General features: G+C 37.8%; 3 protein-coding genes across 3 annotated transcripts in view; 2 read left to right on the top strand and 1 right to left on the bottom strand.

Annotated features, from left to right (window-relative positions):
* The first annotated feature begins 1313 nt into the window (after positions 1-1313).
* LOC137993291 (phosphatidylinositol transfer protein beta isoform-like) lies at positions 1314-4368 on the top strand. Its single transcript, XM_068839037.1, has one exon. It carries the CDS (start codon positions 1399-1401, stop codon positions 2263-2265), a length of 867 nt encoding a protein of 288 aa, XP_068695138.1. The 5' UTR covers positions 1314-1398; the 3' UTR covers positions 2266-4368.
* A 1988-nt stretch (positions 4369-6356) lies between these two features.
* On the bottom strand, positions 6357-14717 carry LOC137990872 (signal peptidase complex subunit 2-like). Its single transcript, XM_068835977.1, has 6 exons — positions 14599-14717; positions 14393-14479; positions 10603-10763; positions 8676-8769; positions 7731-7849; positions 6357-6541 (listed from the first exon to the last, which is right to left on the bottom strand). Exons 1-6 carry the CDS (start codon positions 14653-14655, stop codon positions 6433-6435), a joined length of 627 nt encoding a protein of 208 aa, XP_068692078.1. The 5' UTR covers positions 14656-14717; the 3' UTR covers positions 6357-6432.
* Positions 14718-14821: 104 nt separating this feature from the next.
* The window catches only part of LOC137993292 (ATP-binding cassette sub-family F member 1-like), a 35247-nt gene continuing 27568 nt past the window's right edge, over positions 14822-22500 (top strand). The window contains exons 1-3 of the mRNA XM_068839038.1: positions 14822-15156; positions 16392-16450; positions 18950-19057. Coding sequence (XP_068695139.1) covers positions 14889-15156; positions 16392-16450; positions 18950-19057 — 435 coding nt within the window. The 5' untranslated portion in view covers positions 14822-14888. The remainder of the gene's footprint in view (positions 15157-16391; positions 16451-18949; positions 19058-22500) is intronic.

The following is a 22500-nucleotide window of genomic DNA, read 5'->3' on the forward strand; positions in this document are numbered from 1 at the left end:
TAAGAAACTGGATATAGATCCACAGCCAGTTTTTGTCAGCCGCAAGCTCGAGGATGTCCTTAAATTCCGTGAGCCCAAACCATCATTAGTCAGCCAACAACTAGTCGTCTATAAATTTCAATGTGACTCGTGTGATGCGAGCTATGTTGGCTATACAGCTCGTCACTTGCATCAACGAATTAAGGGACATAGATATTTAGCTATCGGGAGGCATTGCCTAGCAGATCATGGCCAAACAACAGCACCCCCAGCGGCGAGTTTTAGTGTCATAAAGAAATGCGCATCGAAATTTGACTGCTTAATTCATGAGATGTTCTACATCGAAGAATTGAAACATTTCTTAATGTGCAGTCAAACTCTGTCAGGGCAAATTTCACATTTATTGTTAGCGTACTATTGTATATATTGTTCTATTGTTCTATTGTTCTTGTACTATAAGTTATGCTTCATCCGATTAAAATGTGCCTGACGATGACATCGGACGATGTCGAAACGTTGTCAAAATGAATCTAGTTGCGTTTGTCTTTTTAATCAAGCTCTTATCTTGTCGCCGGAATACATACAGTACAAATTAAAATTAAATCAGTCATTGTCCCATTCAAAAAGTAACTTGGAGATGACAACCGAATTGTATTGTAATCTAAAACAGGTAGGTTAAACAGACGCGTATTCACTGTACACAGGTTCAGCATTATTATTTAAAATTCCTGGGGTCACGGTACGTCGACTCTCTGTGAGCCGGACACCTCTCTAAGACGGACAGCTGAGGCCGGTCCCGATGGTGTCCGTCTTAGAGAGAGTTGACTGTATAATTACTTTATTTCATTTTAATAGTACTCATATTTATTCTTCACTGAAGACTACCGGAATACTCAAAGAAGAATGTTCTTTATTAAGAAAATAACACAAACAGCGGTGATAAACATAGTATTCCAACGCATTTTTATATAGAACTTGACGTTTCGTATGCTAGTGAGCGTTACAATTTTTAAAAACTATATATGTATGTTTGTGTTATTTTCTTAATCAAGCTACGATGGCCTAAGAACAAGAGTTTATACGATACAGTTTATAGAATGTTCTTTCTTTTACTCAGTAGAACCAAAAATATTGTTTTCCTTAGCTACCAAACCATTTCTAGTTTTTTTTTAAACCAAATGCACTGTAAAGATAGTTAAAAATTCAACTTGTCCGCTGACAAACAAGTTTAATTTAGTACTTAGATTTCCCACGGTCCAAATCTGCAGTTAGGTCTGGGTGCAAGAAAGGCGGAACATTTGGTCGATATTCGCATTGCCTTGTGGTTTTCCGTTACGTCATATCCCTGAAGCACATTGCGAGGGGGTCGCCATTTTTAAGTTTTACCGGTTTGTGGCTAGGACGGTTTAGTTGGGTGAAATGGGTGAGAAAACGGTCGAAGATCCCAGGGAAATGGATTTCTCATCAGCTAGTAGGATAGTGGAGTACCGAATTCCACTACCCATTTCCGTGGAAGAATATCAAGTAGCCCAGCTGTACGCCGTTGCAGAGGCAAGCAAGAACGAAACAGGAGGAGGCGACGGAATTGAAGTGCTAGTGAACGAACCCTATGAGATTGACGAGCAGAGAGGACAGTATACCCATAAGATTTTTCATTTAAGCTCGAAGGTACCAAGTTTTGTTCGCATGCTTGCGCCGTCAGGTTCTTTGGAAGTCCACGAGAAAGCGTGGAATGCTTATCCATTTTGTAGAACAGTGTACTCGAATCCTTACATGGCAGATAATTTCTTCATTTGTATTGATACTTGGCACAAAAAAGGTTTTGTTGAAGATGATGCAGAAAAGTTCGGGAATGTTCATAAGCTAAACGAAAAGGAACTGAAAAAGAGAGAAATCGTTGAAATAGACATATCTGATGAGCGCGCTGTCTCTTCAAATGATTACAAAAGAGAAGAAGATCCTGCGCTTGTCTTTTCAGCAAAGACCCAACCTCCGAGGTGTCCCTTAAAGAGGAATGACTGGAAAAAGGACGCAGATCCCAAAATGACCTGTTACAAGTTATATCATATTAAGTTCAAATGGTGGGGTTTACAGGCAAGAGTCGAGGCTTTCGTTATCCGCGCAGTCAAACGTCTCCTGACCAATTTTCATCGTCAGTTGGTATGTTGGATCGACAAGTGGTATGGCTTGACCATAGAGGACATACGAGAGATCGAAGACGCGACTAAGAAAGAACTCGACCTTATGCGAAATAAGGGACAAGTGCGTGGAATGGTTGAAAAATGAACTTTATGTACTTTCGTTGAACATACTGTGAAGCATCGAAAATTCTATTGTAAATTAATATTTGAAGAAGGGTACTTGCAGGTTGTTAGAATTGTGAGCGTTAAGCTCATTATAGTATTAATTTCGACTTTGTACAACATTTAGTAATGACTGTATGATGCGAGCATAAGTAGTTTCCTGTTTAAACTTTAGCAATTTTGGTGGGAAGTGATGTCGCAGTTTACGTATTTTTGAGAGTGTTGCAACAGTATAGCATCTTTGGTACTGAACTCTGAGATTTCACAAATATATTGATTCGATTTGTCAGTGTCTTTATGTACAGGAGCTCTTACAAAAACAAAGTGGTTTAATCTAGTTTATTCGTTTAAAAAATTACTCAACGATTCTCAGTTTATACAGTAGCCTTATTTTAATCTTTAAAGACACCACAGCAGGTGAATTCTCCCAGTATATTCCCAGTATTTTGGCTGCAAGCTATATTTAAAACCATTCAGTGAACTTCTCAGCTACATGTATGATGTAAAAGGTATGCTCTAGGTTAGGTATTTTGATATTTTGTGAACTGAATTTCGCTATTACTAGACCTTTGGAGGATTGTTTGGAAGTGTGTCACCCTTCAGGCTGTCCCAAACAAGGCTCAAATGAAATGCAAATAAATAACTCTTGACACATTTTAGCATTCCTTGCATGCAGTTTGTTAAATGGGGGTTACTGTGTGCCATTAGCTTGGAAAGGTTCTAAACTAACATGGCAGGCAGAAATTGTTGAAGGCAAACATGGCAAAAATTACAGTAAATTTATGGGCTTTAGGCCAACGTGGAAGTGCTGTAACACCGCTTCAATTAGGCAGATTTCCACTGTGAAAGTGTCTTTTAAAAGACATTTATGCTGAGATTATTTTCAGGCAATATAAAAAACAGATTCAGGCTACAACGACCATAAACGAATTTTTAACATTTCATACAAACCCTTCTAAAATCATGCAAATTGCTGCGAAATTAGAAACCACATGAGAAGATTTGTAATTCGAATTTACGGACGTCCTACCTTCCTTAATGGCCTTATTTTCTGTTGAATGAATGATGTCAATAGACCTATTTAAAGAAGTAGCAAAAGATGGAAATCCGTCTCTTTTTGGTGGTGCTACAGCAGTTTAAAGTCTGCCGAATTCCCATACATTTACTGTAATTTTAGCTGTGTTTGCCCCCCAGCCAAGATGGCATCAAAAACCGTGGAAAGGTCTATTTATAATTACCAGGTAAATCACATATGGGTGTTAGTTTATCCCAGTGAGTTTTCTTATGGTGGAAAAACTAAGGAGTGTGGACAATTCAAAGTTGGTTCTCTTTCTTTGTTGTATTTGTTAGAACCACTTTCCCTAAAATACAAGCTGAAAACTAGTATGAAATTAAGCCATAATAATAATTATCAACTGCACTATATGAAGTGGGTGTTTTGTGGGCCATTGTGTGGTTTACAAACCTTTACTTTGGGCAGGTCACTCGGATACTTAGTTCCATTACTCTCACAATTTTTTGCACGTACTTTGGGGTTCCTCACCCAGCCAAAAACTATTTGATATATACATCTTATTCGATGGTTACATATAATATGTGTGGATATTTTGAGAGTTGCGTAGTATTTTTCCAAACCCGCAGGGGTGAGGAAAATTATATGTTAAACCATCGAATACAAGATTTATTATTCTACTATAAAGAAGGTGTTATTTTGCTTCAATTTGATTTGGTAAGAGTGTTACAAAAACAATGCATCATCTGTCCTTCAGGGTGCGTGCGGATGATGTAAACAGCACAAAAAGCCATCCAAAGATCTTTATTTGATTGTATAAACAAAATGATGAGTGGGAAGCGATGACAAGCTAAATTCTCAGGCTTTTCATCTTGTGGAAAACAATTTCTTTCATTGAAAAACTCCTGTTCCATCTGTATTAATTTTGCTTTGTTCTACACCGGTCAAACTGTGACAGTACAGTGTATTACCGTCTCATATTTTGCGCGTTCTCTTGACCAAATATGGTAAAATGGCGTATAAGTGGAATAATAAATTGGAATAAAGCACGTTTCTAGGTGGGAGAGTTGGGTAGACACTGTGTTGTCCTTCCCTTATATAAGAATTTGTGGATCAAGTTTAATTCATTGCTTTTTGGACCCTGAAGATATTTGAAACTGCTCAGTCTTGATGCCAATGTGCTGGTCACAGTCTATTTTCTTTCCAATGATCCATTTTTGAGGTTTGACTTGAAGAACTGTGAACCCTTTTAATAGTAAGGGAGTGTTTTTCTTAAAAGGCCAATCAATTAATAAATTGTAAGAAGACAAAAACTGTCAAAAGCAGTGGTAATTATAACACTTTTGAGATATTTCATGTGTTCATGGTTTTCAGGTTTGAAAGTAACTTTGGTGTAGTCATAACGACTTGATCAATGTTTTTCTATATCATTTGCGAGACTAAATTTGGATTAGAGTAATACAGAAATTGCACAAATAAAAATTGATGTTGATACATACTGTATGTTATTTTTCATCTTTTTAAAAAGTGCAAGAAATCCCTGTCATCTGGTTCAGCAGTTGAAAGAATGTGTTAAAGTTGTCTTCAACCAAACTGTCAGTTAGCCTGCATGCTTTCTGGCTTTTTGCAGCCTGGGTTATGCTTGTGAAAAGCTGTTTCCGCTTTCTTATGTTAGACTCACTGCATTGTCACTCGCATGATTCGTGATTTAAGTCAACAGCATCCTGGTCTTTTTTTTGTTTTGTTTTTTTTTTCAGGGTAACCTCCCTCACCTGACACCAAAAGGGGGCTCCACTCTTGAGCTAAATCAGTTTTCACTATTCATACCAGGTTTGGTTGCTGCTGCTTCTTAAAGCAAAGGTCATTCTCTCCTTACTTGGGTGTAAAAACAGAAATGGTGGATGAAATGTCAAACAGGTCTTTGAAAAACCAGGTAAATCTGTGACTGCTGTGAAAACAAGAAAGGTTTGTCAGAGTGGGATTACCCAAGGAGCAAGGAGCAAACATGTTTCTCCTGCTGGTGTTAACGGCATGACTATTCGGGGGTTGTGGTGAGGGGTACAATAGCTGAAACAACCCAAACATTTACAAAAAAGCTAACCTTAGGCCTTAAGACTATGCTTTTTAGAAAAATATTAATGTTTAGGCCTAAGGTAAGCGTTTTTGTAAAGGCTTGGGTTGTTTCAACTATTGTACCCTTCACCCCCCTACCCTCTCCCTCTTAAGAATGACATGTAAAAATTTTAACACCAGACAATTTTTTCATCAAAAAATTGGGGCCAGTTCAGGGGTGAGAAGACCACAAGAGCGTAAGTTGCAAAATATTTGACTGGCCTGCTCTCAAGTATAGCATAATTTTGATAAACAACAAATTCCATCTGTCACCAACATAAGGGAGAACCACAAGGCCTTGAGTGGTGTTGTAAGTCAATTACCTGTTATGTTTGGAAATATAGTCCTTAACTGATTCAATATTAGACAAGAAAGTTATGCAGGTAAATTGGCTCAAGCAAGGGTAATGTACTCAACTCAGATCACAACAAGAGGCTTCAGGTAGCCTAAACTTTGTTCATAGGATTTTTAGCCAAATTATTAACATTTTCCTTTCAAGTTCACGATATTTCAGGGGTTTTTTTGTTCCATTATCTTGATCAATATCCAGTTCAATTCTGTAGACAAGTCCAAAGTCTACATTCTGTGACCCAACCATAGGATTATAAGTATGATTGCAGAATAGTTGTTCACATTGAAACTGTTGTTAACGACATTGATTTCAATCGAAACCAGTAAATGGACAATGCAAAACAAACCAAACTAAGGTTACAAGAAATGCCTCCAAAAGAAATATGAACACAAGAAGAAATGAACATAAGTTCACCTTATTCAATATTTTCTTTGATTTAACCTAGGATTAGCACTCTTTTGGCTGCATTTTTGTTTCCCATATAAACCTTAAAAAGTTGTTACATTTACTATGGTAAGCACTCAAACTGAGTGTGAATATGCACTCATGCAAAGGACTATTTTTAAAGTCACAAACAATAATAAAAGGACCAGAAGGATTAGTTAAGTAATTCTATATTTTTTTATTGTTTCTTTAAGGTACAAGTCAAGAAATTGAGACAAATATATTTGAAGTCACTTGTCCTTCTTCTCCGATGCAATTCCGTTATGAAGATCTTGGACATCTTTCTCCAGAATATCAAACAACAGAGTACCTTCTTCATCAAACCACGAAGCAACAGACCTAGACAAAAATAAAAGAAACTATCAATTCAGAACTTCATTCTTGAAGAAAAGAGGTAACAGGTTCAGGGAAGGCACACCTAAGATGTAGGTGACACATGTGCTCTGGATTTCAAACCCACTAATGGTGTGCTATTCCATGAACACAGCAAGGGAAAGAAATGTTATGAAAAATTATCCGCTGTATCATGTCCCATGCAGAAATACTAGTATTACATGTAACTTAATAACAAGCAAAACAATATCCAAATGCTTCTAGCTACAGTACTGTCTAGGTGACCAAACATATAATTCCACTTTGCCACCAGTTCACATGCTCAGGAATGTGATCACATGCATTCACCTTATTGGGTTTGAAAAGCAGAGCATGTGACCCATATCGTTGATCTCTGAGCGCAAAATCAACTGTATGTGCATCTCTGAAAAAACAGTCTACCTGTTTTGGTAGTAAACTTATGGCAGGAATATTTCTTGACCTAAAGAAGGACATACAAATTTGCAATGCCCATGCTCTGGCCCTGCAATGGTCAAAAACTAATTTTTCGAAATCGTACCCAATTAATTTTTGTCCACTCCAATGAAACCTCTTTCCCAAAAAAGATAATTTGAAGGTAGCTTTAGATGTAAGAATACTTTTTCAGTCTTACAAAAAGGTCAGCAAAAATTGCTCTATGAAAAGATTGCATAGTTTTACAGCAGTTGCCATCCTGAAAAGTGCAGGAGAGAGTAAGATGTTGTCGTCAAAATCAAGTGCTTTTCCAAGGCACTAAAATTGTCACTGACACTTTTTAGGAAACAGGCCCCTTCACTATGTGGAGCAAAGATAGTATCATTACACAAATAATAACAATAATATTATTACTAATCTCCTTTAGTACCTTCGGTCCATAATGCATAGGTCTGATAAGATACAGGTTGCAATGATTCCTAGAATTGACTTTGCTGCTTCCCATTCTTAACATATACAATGTACTGTACTATTATAGTGACTACAATATTCATGACGTAGAATAATATAAAATAATTAATTATACGGTCTCTGCAAGTCACTCAAATTCAGATACTCTCTCTAGATCCTTGACTGAACCTTACATAATGTACTGTAATTTCTGGGGCATTAGCAACTAAACTACATGTATACATGTACACCCAACTAATTATTTTAAAAATGAATATTAACAACTACATACTTTTTCAATGACTGCTCTCTTTCTTTCTTTGTGCTACTATCGATGTATTTCATTGTTAAAGTGTAGTTTGGATCATAGCGCTTAAGTGTTGAAGACAAGCGCCAGTAGTTATCAGGACTCTGCAAGACAAAAACATGCAAAATTTAACCAAAAGAAATGAGTATAAATGAACACCCTGTGAGCCACCCTGCAGCAGAGCCTCTCACCAGATGGCAATAAAGAAAGGCTCTGCTAGCAGGGTGATAAATAAGTTGCCTTTGGTTATTGGTTTTATAAGGTAGAAGTGCTATGAACAAAAAAAACTCTCCATTTATGTCCCCACTGTCAAGTCAAGACAAGATCTGTGTCAACTGGCCCTTTCACTCTAAAGACCGCCAATGCCAGACAATTTTATTCATAACTAAGGGATGGGTTCGGTTCTAAAATAAAAAATTGTCCTTTTTTAAAACACCATACACAGGTTACAAAAATTACAGTGGTATTCTGCTCCCAGCATAGCCACAATTTAATAACCAAAATACAAAAAAAAGGTAACCAGGGATGTTCTTAACAATGTTTTAAAATTTATTGATAGCAGGACATTCAATGTGATTCACAAGTTTCATGCAAAAGGTCATCATCCAGATACATGTACATGTACATGTTTTATTGAAGGGCAAAGTGAGCCAAATGAATGTATTTCATAAAATTAACATCAGGATGCATATTCAGTCTGTCGAGCATAAATCCTAAGAAAAGCAAGTTAACCACTGTACTGGATAAAAGTGATGAAACAAGCCCCTGGCTCCACCTTGAAACTATGTGTAAGGGTAATGTGAACCGTGCTAGAATCCTTGCCAAAAGCTTTCTTTTCATAACTTACTTACTTACTTCCGTCTAGTACATAGATTTAATTATCCTCACTAAGACTTCACAAATAGTCGAAAAAAATAACAGTATACATACCATGCCAGCTTTATCTTTTTGGATGGCAAACATGATGTAGTTTTTTTCACAACAAGTTGTGAAGACTGTCAGCACACTCATCAAGAAGAAGTATCTTTACGTGATTGTCAAGGAAATGTCTTTAATTACAGGAATGTTGTTTAAAACAGGTTGATATCCATACAAGTATAAATAACTATATGCTATATCAGTTTGCCATTTTCAGAATGATCTACCTCTAATGCCTTGCGCAAGTCAAACTTTACTGTGAGCTTCAAGAAGTGCCTTAGTTAATACACACAATTTTAAGCATTTTGTGGATAGCTATTCATTTAGTCTGAGTAGCTGGTGAAATGTTGGCGCAAGAGGCAAATTAACGAGTGGCAAAGCTGCATAGAGAATGGGGAGGGGTGTCTCTCCCCATTCTCTACGTGGCTTTGTTGCTCGCTGTTTGCCTCCAGTGCGAACAATCCTGCCAGCTACACAGGCAACTACAGTACTCATTGTTTTTGTAGATGCAGTGAATGTTTTTGACACGTAGATACACCACAGCTGGAAATAACAGTTGGTCATCGGACATTGTCTGACCAAATTTTGAAAATGTCCGGCCAATTTCACATTATGATCAGACACGATGACCGAACATGTCACCAGCACATCTTGAGTTCTCTTCTTCAAGGTGTTGTCAGTCAATAAATTATGTCCAGTCCAATTTGTCAAATGTCCGACCAAAAGGAAGATTTGAAAGGACATACATGTATGTCCTCTGAATAAAGAAAAATTATCTCCAGCACTGTACACTGTAGTATTTTAAACTTTGAACTTTTCCTATACAGATTTTAATACTGTACACATTTATTTGTAAAGCACCATGAGCATAGGAATCCGAATGGCACTTCTATGAATAACACGTATTATTATTGTTATTAAATATTATTAAAACTAGACATAACAAAAGTGTGTGGCTATTACTTCCTGCCTACTAAAGTCACTAAATGAAACCCTCCCCTTGCTCTAATCCCCTCAATATCAACATCACTTATGTCTTAGAACAACTCTGCTCCTCCACTGAAGATAAACAGCAGCAGCATTTTTCTGAACAGAAAAGCACACAACTAACTGATACTGTATTAAAAATGACAAACCCAAACACTTACCTTATTGTTAAAAATAATTATTCTTAAACTAAACTGGGCATTTCCAGTTAGATGTCAATGTGTGAATCTAAGGGCGCGTTTGATTGACCCTATTCCGGAATAAGAATATGTGGAGTGATGATTAACACGGTATGTTTGGCAAGTTTCGAAGCAGCAAGGATTATAAAAATATGTTTAAAATAGCATTTTAGCAGGTGTTTGGCAATTTTAATGTGAATCTCCGTAAAAATGAAGGATTTCTATCTTATATTCCATGTATTCCTATTCCAGAATATGGTCAATCGACTGCACCCTAATAATAGTACCCACATTTCCGGACATAAGCGTATAGGGAGGGGGGAAGGGGAGGTTGGTGTCCCTTGTCTGATATTGTTATTAACAATAATAATATTAACTCTCACTGCTGGAATTTTGTTTCTTAAGAAACAAGCTCTGATGAAAGTTGACAGCTCTTCTCTAATTACTCATAACTCTAACTACATTTGTAATAACTCTATGCATGCCACATTCATATTATTTTTTAAGAAAGTGTGCAGAAAGACCACACAAACACAAGCTACATATACACCTGTGACCAGAGAGGTTCCCTGACAAAAGCTGCACGTAAAAGCTGTCTACTGTACTTGACTGCAATTCAGTGCCATGTTCTTTTAAAAAAAAAAAGTGCAGAAAGGGGCAAAAATAGCATTTCCCTAACAAAACAGACCACGTTTATGGCAATCTTGGACTCATTAGATGAATGGACATGAACAAGATTGTTTTTAATTAATTAATAAATCTAGAAAGGATACGAAGCCACACACAGGATGAGAACAGGCCGTGACACTGGAAAAGGGAAGAGATAATCATAAATTAAGGCAGCAAGAGCAAAACCACAAGAAATGGTGCAGATAGCAAGGCGAATATCTGTTATCTTGTGGTCCTCCACGTAACCAAAGCCGTCTGTCAGTACCTATGCAAATGATAAGGTAAAAATAACAATATTGGTCAGCAAAATTATTTTCTCAGCTTTTTCCCCAATAGGGAGCCTGGTCCCAGGCTTATGTAAATATGAGTGGAGCGAGGCAAGAGAAGGACTGCTCTCGGCTTGCTTTGCTATACATGTAGCAACAGCAACACAGAGCCTTGTCCCAGGCTAATTTTAAGCACATACCAAACTAGCCTCTGAACGCCATACAGGTCTATGCTTAATTTAGTAAATTTTCAGCTCCGACTATTGCATTTCTAGCTTTTTGATTGGCTAAAAAACTCAGACTATGAGCCAATGGTCGAAGTTTTACGTCATATGGAAAATAGTGGACCAAGATGCTCTTTCCGGACGCTTTGTAAATTTTCAGCTCTGACTATTGCATTTCTAGCTTTTTGATTGGCTAAAAAACTCCGACTATGAGCCAATGGTCGAAGTTTTACGTCATATGGAAAATAGTGCACCAAGATGCTCTTTCCGGACGCTTTGTAAAATTGTGGAAATAAAAATCGGCGGCAAAACCCGGTTTGAGAATTTACTAAAACAATAATAATTCCAATCGCCCTTGTTGGATATGAAGTGATTACAACCAACTCACGCTACGCGCTCGTTGGTTATTTTATCACTTCATATCCAACTCGGGCTCATGGAATAATTATTTATCTCTTTCTCTAAAACCCTTGAGATCCTTTGGTCACCAAGAATGGTAGCAAGCAAGCTAACAACATGAACTTCGGTTTTTTGATAGTTCAGCTGACATATGTGCGGTTGCCATGGCAAAATGAATAAATATAAACAGGCCTTTAAAATCAGTTTTGTTTATTTGCAGAACATCTGTTCGTTAGATTTTCTTTATAATGTGCATGCAACAAGCTTGTAACGATGCTCACAAGTTAACACTATTTTAATAATAGGGAGCTTAAGCACGCGCGTTTTTGAGACGCGGACGGCAACCGGAAGAGAACATTTCGCGTGCCAGGACAGTGGTGTCTCCCAGATTTTTAAACTAATCATCTCTAATGGAGAAAAAAAACTTAGCAATGTAAATCTTTAATTATCTCTTGTTGAAAGTTCACTGGAATATCTAGAATTTCCTCTGTTAAAGTTCAATTATTTTTCAATAGTCCAGTTAGTTATTTCTTAAGGTGTTTTTGTGCCAAATTTCATTAAATTCTAACGAGTGGTTCTTGAGAAATTGGCGTACATGTATTTCTGATAAAGCTATTTTGCATTTCGCAATTTTTTAACTTACTATGCATGCGCTGTATTTAGCTGGGTTCTTTTGATAACAAAGAAAATCTGTGAATTGCAGAGTTCTTTGCATCATTACTGTTTCTACAACATACATTTCTCATAAAAGACTAAAACCATCAAAACACTTTGTTCAATTACGAGGAAAAATAGTACAGATAGAATGTAGCGACCGTGTTGAGGAAATAAAATGTTTATTTTTTTCCAATCTTTGCATGTGCACCGCATTGCGTTAGCAAGAGCGCTTGCAAAAACTGTGTTCGGCCACCTTAAACAATTTCATACATGTATTCAACAGAGTCAAATAGGGACACTTTCTGACAATAGCAATATCCGCTATATATAAGCAATTATTTGGATATTTAAATTTTGCCAACCATAGAACAAAAGAACCTTTGTTTCGAGAGCCAATAGATTTCTGGATGGCAAAGAAATGACAAACTGTATTTTCCATTGACTGAGGAACAAAAGAAGTGGAAAATGTTTTCTCACACACATCTGGGGTCTGGCCTGAGGGACCTTAGTCACATGTTTAGTGCTTTCATCAGTTGCTTTTTTTGCTGTCTACCATTGTTGCCACCCAATCCTTAATCCTTAATTAGAGATATTCACAGTATCAGTAGGATATTCTTTATCGCATTTGCATTAATTTGTTTTGTATACCATATTAGGTTGTGTTTGGTAGTGAAATAAAATAGTCAGTTGGCGGTGCCATGGTCAGCTTGACAATAGCCCCCAGAGTTGTGTGAGAATTTTCATATTATCAAGGAGACGTAACGGTGAGTATCACTATAATACAGAGAAAAAATTAATCAGCTCCAATGACAAAAAAATACCAACATACACCTAGTATTATACTACCTTTTCTTCTACATTATTACTTAAATTTGTTAATGTTTGTAATGCTTACTATTCTACAGGAATGCTTGACTTTTTTGTGGGCTTTATGTAACAGTATGAAAACAATGCAAGTACGATTACTTTCCATTGCACAAGAGGCTTTTTCTGTGATTTTCATGATTCTGCAGAATCTCACCTTCAAGTGCTAAGCGCCAAACTGCATTTTGGCGTGCATCAATCAAATTTACTAACATACTGTAGCTGGAAGATTGAATCCGCCTCAGGAAGGTGTACTGTTATATCCTTTCAAAGGTTCTTCAGCAAAAAGATTCGCACAGATTCAAGGGCTTTTCATCAGCGTTGAGTTTGAATGTATGAATTAAAGTACCATGGGAACCAAAGATGCTGCTTCGTGGGTTATGTCACACATGATTTCGGCATCTGTGCAGTGTTTGGCACTTACTTTCTTACTAATTTGCCTATTGGGCAACCAGTTTTGTTTTTAGGTTACCCATTGATTTTTTCGGTTGCCCACCTTTTAAAGACCTGTTGCATTAAAACTCAAAGGAGGCTTGTAAAAATGTCAATTTTGTATACCATGCATGTAAAATGGTATTTTGACAGACCAAACTGACTACGGTGTTCTAGTAGCCTTCACAGTATGACAAAAAACACACATCAAGACAAAAAAACATTCTTTTCGCACGGATAAAGATGGTGGTTACGAACATGTTCCTTCTTCTAATCTGTTTTGTGGTTTGTACCAATATATTTCTAACAGGAAAAATAAAATGACAGCAAAGCAACGTAACATTATTTTTTTATTGTGTTTGCAGTGACAATGTTATATTACTAGTTACTTTCTTTGTTGCAAATCAAATCGTTCCACAAAATATCGGTCAAACAAAAATTCTGATTGCCTAATCGGGCAAGTCTTAGATTTGTTTTACTTGCCCATGGATATATTTCGCTTGCCCCAGGCAATCGGGCAAGCGTTAGAGTCGAACACTGCTGTGGTTTTGGGTTAAATCTTGGCTTGGCGTTGGAAGTTTGATTGATGGAAGTCAAACCCAGTTTGGACGTTGGCCTTTGAAGATGAGATTCCACAGAATTATGAAAATCACAGTAATGGTTAAATAAGGTTAAGAAAACTCAAGGGCTGACAGAGTAAAAAAAAAAAAACAGAAACAACTGGGAATAAACTAAAATAATAATATGAGGAGTTAAAATTGAATTCAGAAAATGCATGGCTTTACAAATCACTTTTTAATATTTAATATTAAAAAGTAATTTTTTCTTTCTATAACTTTTGATGAGCATCTTGTCAATAAAATTATTGAAATAATTGTGAAAACTTGTGAATAACTTGACTTGTGAATACTGTAATGGCTAGCTAGTCTGAAACAGTTGTTTAGTTGCTGCCAAGCAACTCTTCAGAGACCTTTCTGATATTTGGCACACTCGTTGAAGGTGGGCGAAACTACTTTTGACGAGGATTGTACGTGAGCGCAATAAACAGTTACCTTCTTGGCTCCATCATCCAGGGCATTTTTGATCGCGTTACAGTCCCATTTATCAATCTTCACAGGCTTATCAGAGTCAATGGCCCACTATTTAAACACATAACATAAAAATTAATACGAAACAAAACAAAGCCCAAACCCAAAGTGGTAAGATTTAACAAATCCAAAATGAAAGAGATCGAGATATCTCTTTTTCAGTTTCTCACCTTTCCTAGAAATCCCTTTTTGCCAGTTGCCTTTCTCTTCGATGCTGGTGAGGCCATATTGTTTCTTTCGTACAGTCACCAAAAACATGACCGAGTAAACCTGGGACCATTAAATGCGCTTGCCTAAGTGAAATGTCATGTAAACTTACATAACATGTCCTAGAAACATGCACACTGTCAGCGGTTACTGATCTCGAATGGGTAAGTATGTTATGTATCACTTATTGGACAATCCAAGGAATAGAAATAGAAACACAAGGTGAAGCGAACTCTTTAGTATTTAACGGAAAATGGTGAAAAAGAAGGGCAAAAAGAGCTCTGAGAGCAAGAAAAAAATGGATCTTGCGGCTGCAGTGGAGGCAGCAGAGCAAGGATTTGAAGATGAAGTTTCAAAGCTGAACTTGAATTCGACTGATTTTGAACCCTCAGTGTCAGAAGATCTAACTGGAAATGAAGGCGCAAATGACGATGAAATCGGCACAAGCAACAACGAAGAAGAAGGTGCTGCCCTCATGAATTATAACCCCCCGGAAGAAAACGCCTCGACGGAAAATATAGGTAAAAAGTCTTGGATTTATCTATCAACTGACTACAACCTCACGTGTTTATAACGTACATGTCCAATACCGGTTTTTTCATGGTATGCTTGTATATAGCGGAAAAATTTGTGTTGTACTTCATTTTACAAACTAGATTACTGTTAGTATCCTTGGATCACTGAAACGGAGACTACCTTGTAGGTGAAGCCGAAGTTTGTTTTACAGATCAGTATATTCTAAAGGAAAGAAGCAGGCGTAAGGTTGCGTTGCCAAATTTGTTTTTAACTCTCAGCTTGTAGTACATGTAGTTCTAGTGGCCTTGTCCTAACAAATTTGGACCCCACGCCCCACCTTCCCCTAGATTTGCATGGCCACCCCCGTGTACAAATCTGCTAGTGGATTTGGACTCCCTGGTACAAATCCGCCAGCAGATTTGGACCCCCAAGGGACTTATTCTGCTGGCGGATTAAGTCCCCCTTTGCGGATTTGGACCCCCATTGCATGTACAGCTTTTTGAACTGTTTATGGAGGCAGTGGTAGATTTTGGATTGGGGAAATGGGTCGATACCATAACATAAGATCAGATCAGTTAATTTTTCAGGAAAGGTTATAAGTTTAAAGCATTGGCGGCAGCATTTCGTAAAGTAGATGCGAATTTTAACTCCTTCCTGACAGAAGCTTAAATCACGCATTTGGAACTTCTTGAATTCTCATATTTATTTTCAGTAATTTTTTTTACAACTACTAAAAGAAATTAATTTGCAAAGGAATTTTACTTCCTTAATCAAAAGAATGCTTATTTTCATGGGGGTCCAAATCCGGTTGCTTGTGTGAAACATACATGTATACATAGAGTGAGGTGCTGCTGTAGTTCAAATAAGGTACCAGTCGTTCCTCTCCAGAGTCAATCTGCCCTCATGTATAGCACTGTCTAAGCACTCATTTCAATGATCAGGTCTAAGGTCTGATTTTAGTGGTGAAAAATTAGGGTTAGTGTTGATCAGCTATCAAGTAAGGGTCGTCAGAAAACACAATGTACTTTGGGGTAGATCGATCTGCGGCAGATTGACTGCAGTTCTCAAATAATAAAATTGTTGAAGTTTGAATTTGGACTACAGCCTCGGACAAAACCTTTGTTCAAAACACTTTGCAATACCTTTGTTGTGTGACTACTTGTATGATGCTAAATTTAATGTAATTTTCAGGTTGCACCTGTTGTTACTTTTATTGTTGTATCATTTTTGTATTTGTCAGAGGATACAGTTGATCAACAGAAACTGAGCAAAAAAGAGCTAAAGAAACTCAAGAAAAAGGTAACAAGAATTTACAGAACTTACAGTACTGCTCAACTGTTACCAGCGGCATCGCGCTTCAGGCGAGACACGAATCGTGTTGCGATGCAATTCACATAGCTCAAGAGTCACTGAAGCAGAAATTTTTGGCATAAATTTAGGAGGATTCCTCTATGAATTGATTTTGTGCAGCGATTAATAATATTGCACCATCTGAACCTGTCTGCGATGAATGAGTCCAAGACAGTGATAAAGACCGTGGGCAAACGTTCCCATTTACAGTACAGTGCAAGAGTAAGTTAACAGTCCCACCTTGATCCTGGCGAAAATCGAGGATCGAGAATCGAGTCAAGGATCGAGACTCAATTCTCTTTAAATCAAACTCGATCCACGACACTTGATTCTCACAAAATTATCGAAGTGAAACCTTGTCAATTATTCATACTCTATTCAACTTCCGCGAAAGCATTGCTCCTCGATTAATAAATAACAACAGGAACTGTTTAATAGGAAAACGAGGTAGCGGCTATCATTGCTTTGAGTCCTCAATTCAACTGCAATCTTATGTCGTGGATTAAAATATAAAGGCAAAACAGTGAGCTTTACTACGCAATAAATTTTATTGTGATATTCAAATTTTATCAAGATAGAAAGGTAGATTGACAAGGTAAAAAACTTAAAAGTTGCTAACATCAAAAACACCCTAGAATTGAAATCTGCACCTGGCGCTCAACAGTACAATCACTCCGGATCCTCTTGCAGCGGCAAAGGTATCCATGTATACATGTACTGTACATCGATGACACATATTTTGTTTCCCTCTGTGATGCCTGACTTGAGTACGGCTTTAAAACATACCTTTTTAGTTTTTGTTGTTTTACAAATTGTCTAAAGGCATCTTTGCTTCCTTATGGGAACAGCCAAGTCCAGCTAATTCTTCCGAAGTAAAAAGAGCACCTGAACTTTCCCTCGTGGGCAGTGATGACATCTTGACTCGTGGCACTTTCAAACACTCTCAGAAATACATGTACTGTACTACCGAAGTAATTCACTAACAAGCTAGGTTACAGCTAAGTGCCTTACTCACTTCTATGTACCATTGCTTTGCTTACCAATGCTACACTCCTTTTTTTTTAGAAGAATAATTACACAGTCTTGTTATGTATTCTATAAGAATATTGACACTGAAATGTGAGAAATTTTAAGAATAAACCCGAGACTGAAATAACGATATAATTTTGAACTTTGTGTTGAAAATCTGTAAATACAATACAATAATTATATCTTTTAACTCAACCATATAAAATTATTTTGTTTCCCTAAACATAGTTGAAACAAAAGTGGTTACGTTCGTTTCCATCACAGTGTTTCTGTGACAAATGCATTTTTTGAAGCCTTCAAAATGGCCAAGTCTCGTGTGACGTGATATCTTGACCTCACTGACTGCAGTGATAACAATCAAAAGCTTGTCTAATTGGTGCATTCATGTTAACACAAGGAGTGAGCACTCAGGTGCCGTAAGGTTCAAATAGCCAATTTTTGGCTATAAGAACCCTACGGCACTTGTTCTCCTACACAGTTTTTCCCAGAGCCTTGGGTCAATCTGAGGCTCTGGTGACGAGAATGGTGGCTGAAGTGATGGAGTTGTTTAGTAGTACTTGTTGACACAGCCACTCAAAATGATTTTGTTGCGTAAAAATTTCGGGTTGAGCAAGCCTGTCAAGACTTTCCATCAGGTGTCAGAAATATCAGATGATGTCGAGGTGATGTCGAGGTGATGTCGAGTATAATTGTAAATACACTGTAGAGTAAGTAGTAAGTAGTGTTAGTAATGTATTAAAAAGTAGTCCAAGCAAAATAAATTAAAATTAAAAAAAATAAAGAAATAAATAAATAATAATAATAATAAAATTAATAATAATAATAAAATCAGGTGTCGGCTAGCCTGAATTTTATTGTGCCGAGTTAAGACAAAGGAAAACAAATGTTGCTTTAAACTGCAAATATTATCTTTAAGACTTGTTTTCTGAGAGCAAAGTTACCTGTCGTACAGTACTTATTTAGCATGCACCAGCATATGTATGTTTGGTGGAATGTACGTGTAACTTTGTTGGCTTTTTTACAACGACTAGATGCTTTTAGGTGTGCTAAAATGCATATTTGTTATGCGTCTTTGTTGTGCATCTGGGACCTTCACTTTCATCAAACATTGAGGCCAATTAAGATCATGTTTGATCCAGTCACTGTACTTGCAATTCGCGTCACGCACAAGGGTGGTAACTTACGTTTGAGCAGTACTGTACCATCAGCACCAATTATTATTAGTGTATGATCAAGAATGAAATATAGTTTTTCATTCTCAGACTGAAAGTTTTTATTACCAACACTGCCTGTCCAAAAGCGTGAGCTTCAGTTTAATTGAAGAGATTCCGTTTCTCATCAACACAGCTGTCAAGATTAGCAACTGATGCTCTCTAGCTAGTGGTGAAATTAAATGATTTTGATAAACTTTTCTTCTAGCAAAAGTTTGAATCAGAAGTTCAAGAAGTAGCAGGATCCCAGTTTTCAGTGTCTCAGCAAGAGTCATCCTCAAAAACTGGAATTTTGGAAAATGCTCTTGATATAAAGGTAGGCAGATGAAAGAAAACATACTGTAGGCTTGACAATAAATAACACTGTTGTTGTTTTTTTTCAACCTTACTGAATGATTACATGTATTACTCAATGGTCTTTTTCCCAGTCATCTTTTGAAATGTTTAATTCAAGATGTTTACGCTTGAGTTATGATCTTGTTCACAAGAACTGCTGTGTATCTTACTGTAATTAGGAACTGTGATTTATGGGGACAGGGGCCTTTTCTGTTGTGGGTCCAAACTGTGGAATGACAATTACAATTTCAACAAGGAAGTCACCAAAATAATGTTTTTAAATTTGTAGATTATATATAGAATCTTATGTTGTTAAGCAATAGAGGACTTTTGCCATGTTTACATTGTCTTATCTAAATACGAGGGGGAGTTGGGAGAATTCGAGACAGTTAATGCTAACACAGTTGAGGGTTTTCATAACTGTTGAGAATTCTCCAAACTCCCTGAGTGTTTAGATGAGGCTATGTATGTATGGAAAAATATTAATTCCGCTATTGCTTATAAAATATTAAATTTTTTCAAAATAATTTGACAAATGATTGAAAATGCTGGTTTTTTTTTACTTCTTGATTGAAACAAATTTTCTTGACACATGCTCATATATCCTACCAGCCAATCAATAGGCATGTCTGATAGCCTGCTTAGCAAGCGTTCCTGTTCGACGGAAGAGCTTTGAAACGATTTTCTGCAAACTGGCCGTGCAAAAGTTGGGGCAAGAGACTGAGGGAACGCTTGCAAGAAGACCCCCTATTAAATTTTGAAAAACCCCTTCGCCCACAAACGGGGGCTTCTGATTGATGTGGCAAAGTCACAATGATTGACAGGTGACAAATTTTTTAGCAAAATATTAATTTTCTTGTTAGTTTCTAGCATGACAAAGACAATGGTAGAAGATGTCGAAGGTTTTGAATCGTGTGTTGAAGCTGAGCAAATCGGGTCTGGGTTTTACATTGAAAAGGGAACAAGAACTGTCAATGCACCTTGTCTCTTTAACTGTATAGATGTAATTGCCGTTTTGCCAACAGGATTCGGAAAAAGCTTAATTTTTCAGATGTTTGTCATAATGTGCAGAGTCCGAAATTCAGAAATAAAAGAAAACAAAGAACAGGCTTCTTGAGTATCATCGTGATTTCTCCATCTCAAAGCATCATACACGATCATTCCACAAGTAAGTGGTTGACGTAATTCTATGGGAATGACAGCCTGTGATTTGAATTTTAAAATCTGGACTGCTTGGACGATATCCATCAAGGGAAATTCAATATTTAATTTACACGTCAGCTGAAGCCGCTATGGACAGTTAATTACGCATTTCCATAATAAGATTTGTTATTTAAGGAAAGGTTGGCAGAGCTTATTGCCGACGAAAAGTTTGGACTGGACTGAAGTAAGCTTATCGTTCGCATGCAAAAGACAGTTTATATGTACGCAGGATGAATTAATAAAATGCCTGTGAACTAAATGTATCAGAATCCATATCTTTGAAGATCAAGGAAATAAACTGTATTCGTCAAATTCTCTGCTTACCTTGCCTAATGTAAGTTGAGTACCTATATCATGGATTGAGACAAGATGAAGACAATTACCCAGCTCCCCTGTGAAATTTTCTCTTATTGTGAGAAGAAAGCGGCTCCTTTGTACAGTCATGCGATTTTTTAAAGCACTTTTGCAGTACTTGCTATTTCATCTACGATTTCATGACAATTTGACCAAAAACGTACTGTGGATTATCAAACTAGCGAGGAGGTTTTCCTGTAATTTCCAGGAGATTTAGTGCGATTCATTTTGTCAACCACTCTGCACCAGTCACGCTGAAATCATCGCTAGTTTTAAACTAAAACCTCTTGAATGATTTCATGGTCAACTTTGGTGGAGTTTTGCATTTAACAACCTTACTACCCATCGAACTCTGTACGAGTTATGTTGCTAAATTTCGTAGTTTACGAGTGCACAGATTGCTTATACGCTCTGAAAATTGGCTGTTGTTTTCGCAACTTCTATTCCAACCGCTCTGCAAATATCTGCTAGAATTTGTCTGTAAGTTTCTTTTGTTTTCGATGGTTTAAACAAATTCTCGGAAGAAACAGTCATACCCGGCTGAGAAGCTGCCATTACAAATTTAACTTTAAAATGCACACTGGCAAATTCTGCATTGATCGCTCAGTGTTTCCTCAGTGCCTCGGTTTGTTTTGACGGAAGTCAACATGTGTTTACATAATTATCTGTTATTGGCTAATTTGATAACAAGACGTCAATCAGCGTGTGTAAAGTCAACCATTAAAATGTGGGCGTTTTTCAAAAATAGGGGGTCTTCTTGCAAGAGTTCCCTCAATCTCTTTCCCCAACTTTCGCGTGGCCAGTTTGTGGAAAATCATTTCGAAGCTCTTCTGTCGACCAGAAACGCTTGCTACGCAGGCTACATGTCTGACAACACTGTAACCAATCAAAATTCGTGTGATATCACACTCATGTTTACATGTACATAGTAGTAGTGGCATCCTCATCTCGAAGAGGCGATGGTTGGTGCTGGGGATTTGGGCAGGATCTTTATGACTGTGTAGCCTGATCCTGGAGTGGCAGTCTCTGTTGCAGGTGGTGCAGACGTGCCTTGTGCAATCGCGCGCAGAGGTTGCGTGTTCTTTCCTCGTCACTCTCATGCATGAAGCCTGGACTCTAGCATTCGCTTCCGCCTTTGAAACCCCCGCTTTGACACTTTGCTGCCATGTATTTCGGTGTTTGGCAATGTCCTCCCATGCACTGGTGTCGATTAGTGCAGATCGTAAGTCTCGCTTCAGTTGATTAGATCCTTGTAGCGCAGCAGCGGTTGACCCACGTGATGGACGCCCTCCCGCAGTTTTCCATAAAGGATTTCTTTTGGCAGGCAGTCAGGCTCCATGCGATGTGCATGGCCTAGCCATAGAGGCCATCGCTGAATGAGCAGTGATGGCATGCTCAGTGAGCCAGCGTGCTCCAGGACCTTGGTGTTGGTGACTCTGTCCTGCCACCTGATGTGCAGCAGGCACCGAAGGCAGCGGAGGTGGAATCCGTTGAGTCACCGCTCTTGTCTGGCACAGGTCGTCCACGACTCGCTGCCATAAAGGAGAGTCGACAGGACACAAGCTTGGTAGACACAAATCTTGGTCCTTTTGCTCAACAGGTCATTGCCCCACACTCGCTTGTTGAGTTTGGCCATGACAGCAGCTGCTTTGGCGATCCTGCAGCTGATCTCAGCGTTAAGCGAAGTCAAGCTTGACACCGTACCGTGGAGCCAAAGTAGGTGAAGGTGTTCACAACCTCCAGCTCCGTGTTGTCGATGGTGATGACTGGAGGGAACTCAGCACCTTGTGCCAGGATGTTTATCTTCCTGAGGCTGATCGTTAGCCCAAACTCCTTGCGGGTGTGGGACAGCTTGTCTACAAGATG

This window comes from Montipora foliosa, chromosome 2 (genome assembly GCF_036669935.1).
Source record: "Montipora foliosa isolate CH-2021 chromosome 2, ASM3666993v2, whole genome shotgun sequence".
NCBI lineage: Eukaryota > Metazoa > Cnidaria > Anthozoa > Scleractinia > Acroporidae > Montipora > Montipora foliosa.

Bases quoted from the DNA above. Each gene is read 5' to 3' on its own strand.
- LOC137993291 (XM_068839037.1), top strand. From the start codon at position 1,399: ATGGGTGAGAAAACGGTCGAAGATCCCAGGGAAATGGATTTCTCATCA.
- LOC137990872 (XM_068835977.1), bottom strand. From the start codon at position 14,655: ATGGCCTCACCAGCATCGAAGAGAAAGGCAACTGGCAAAAAGGGATTT. The intron at 8,770-10,602 runs GTATCCTTTCTA...AATCACGTAAAG, and splicing joins CTCATCCTGTGTGTGGCTTC to ATACTTCTTCTTGATGAGTG. The intron at 7,850-8,675 runs GTATGTATACTG...TTTGTCTTGCAG, and splicing joins AAAAAGATAAAGCTGGCATG to AGTCCTGATAACTACTGGCG.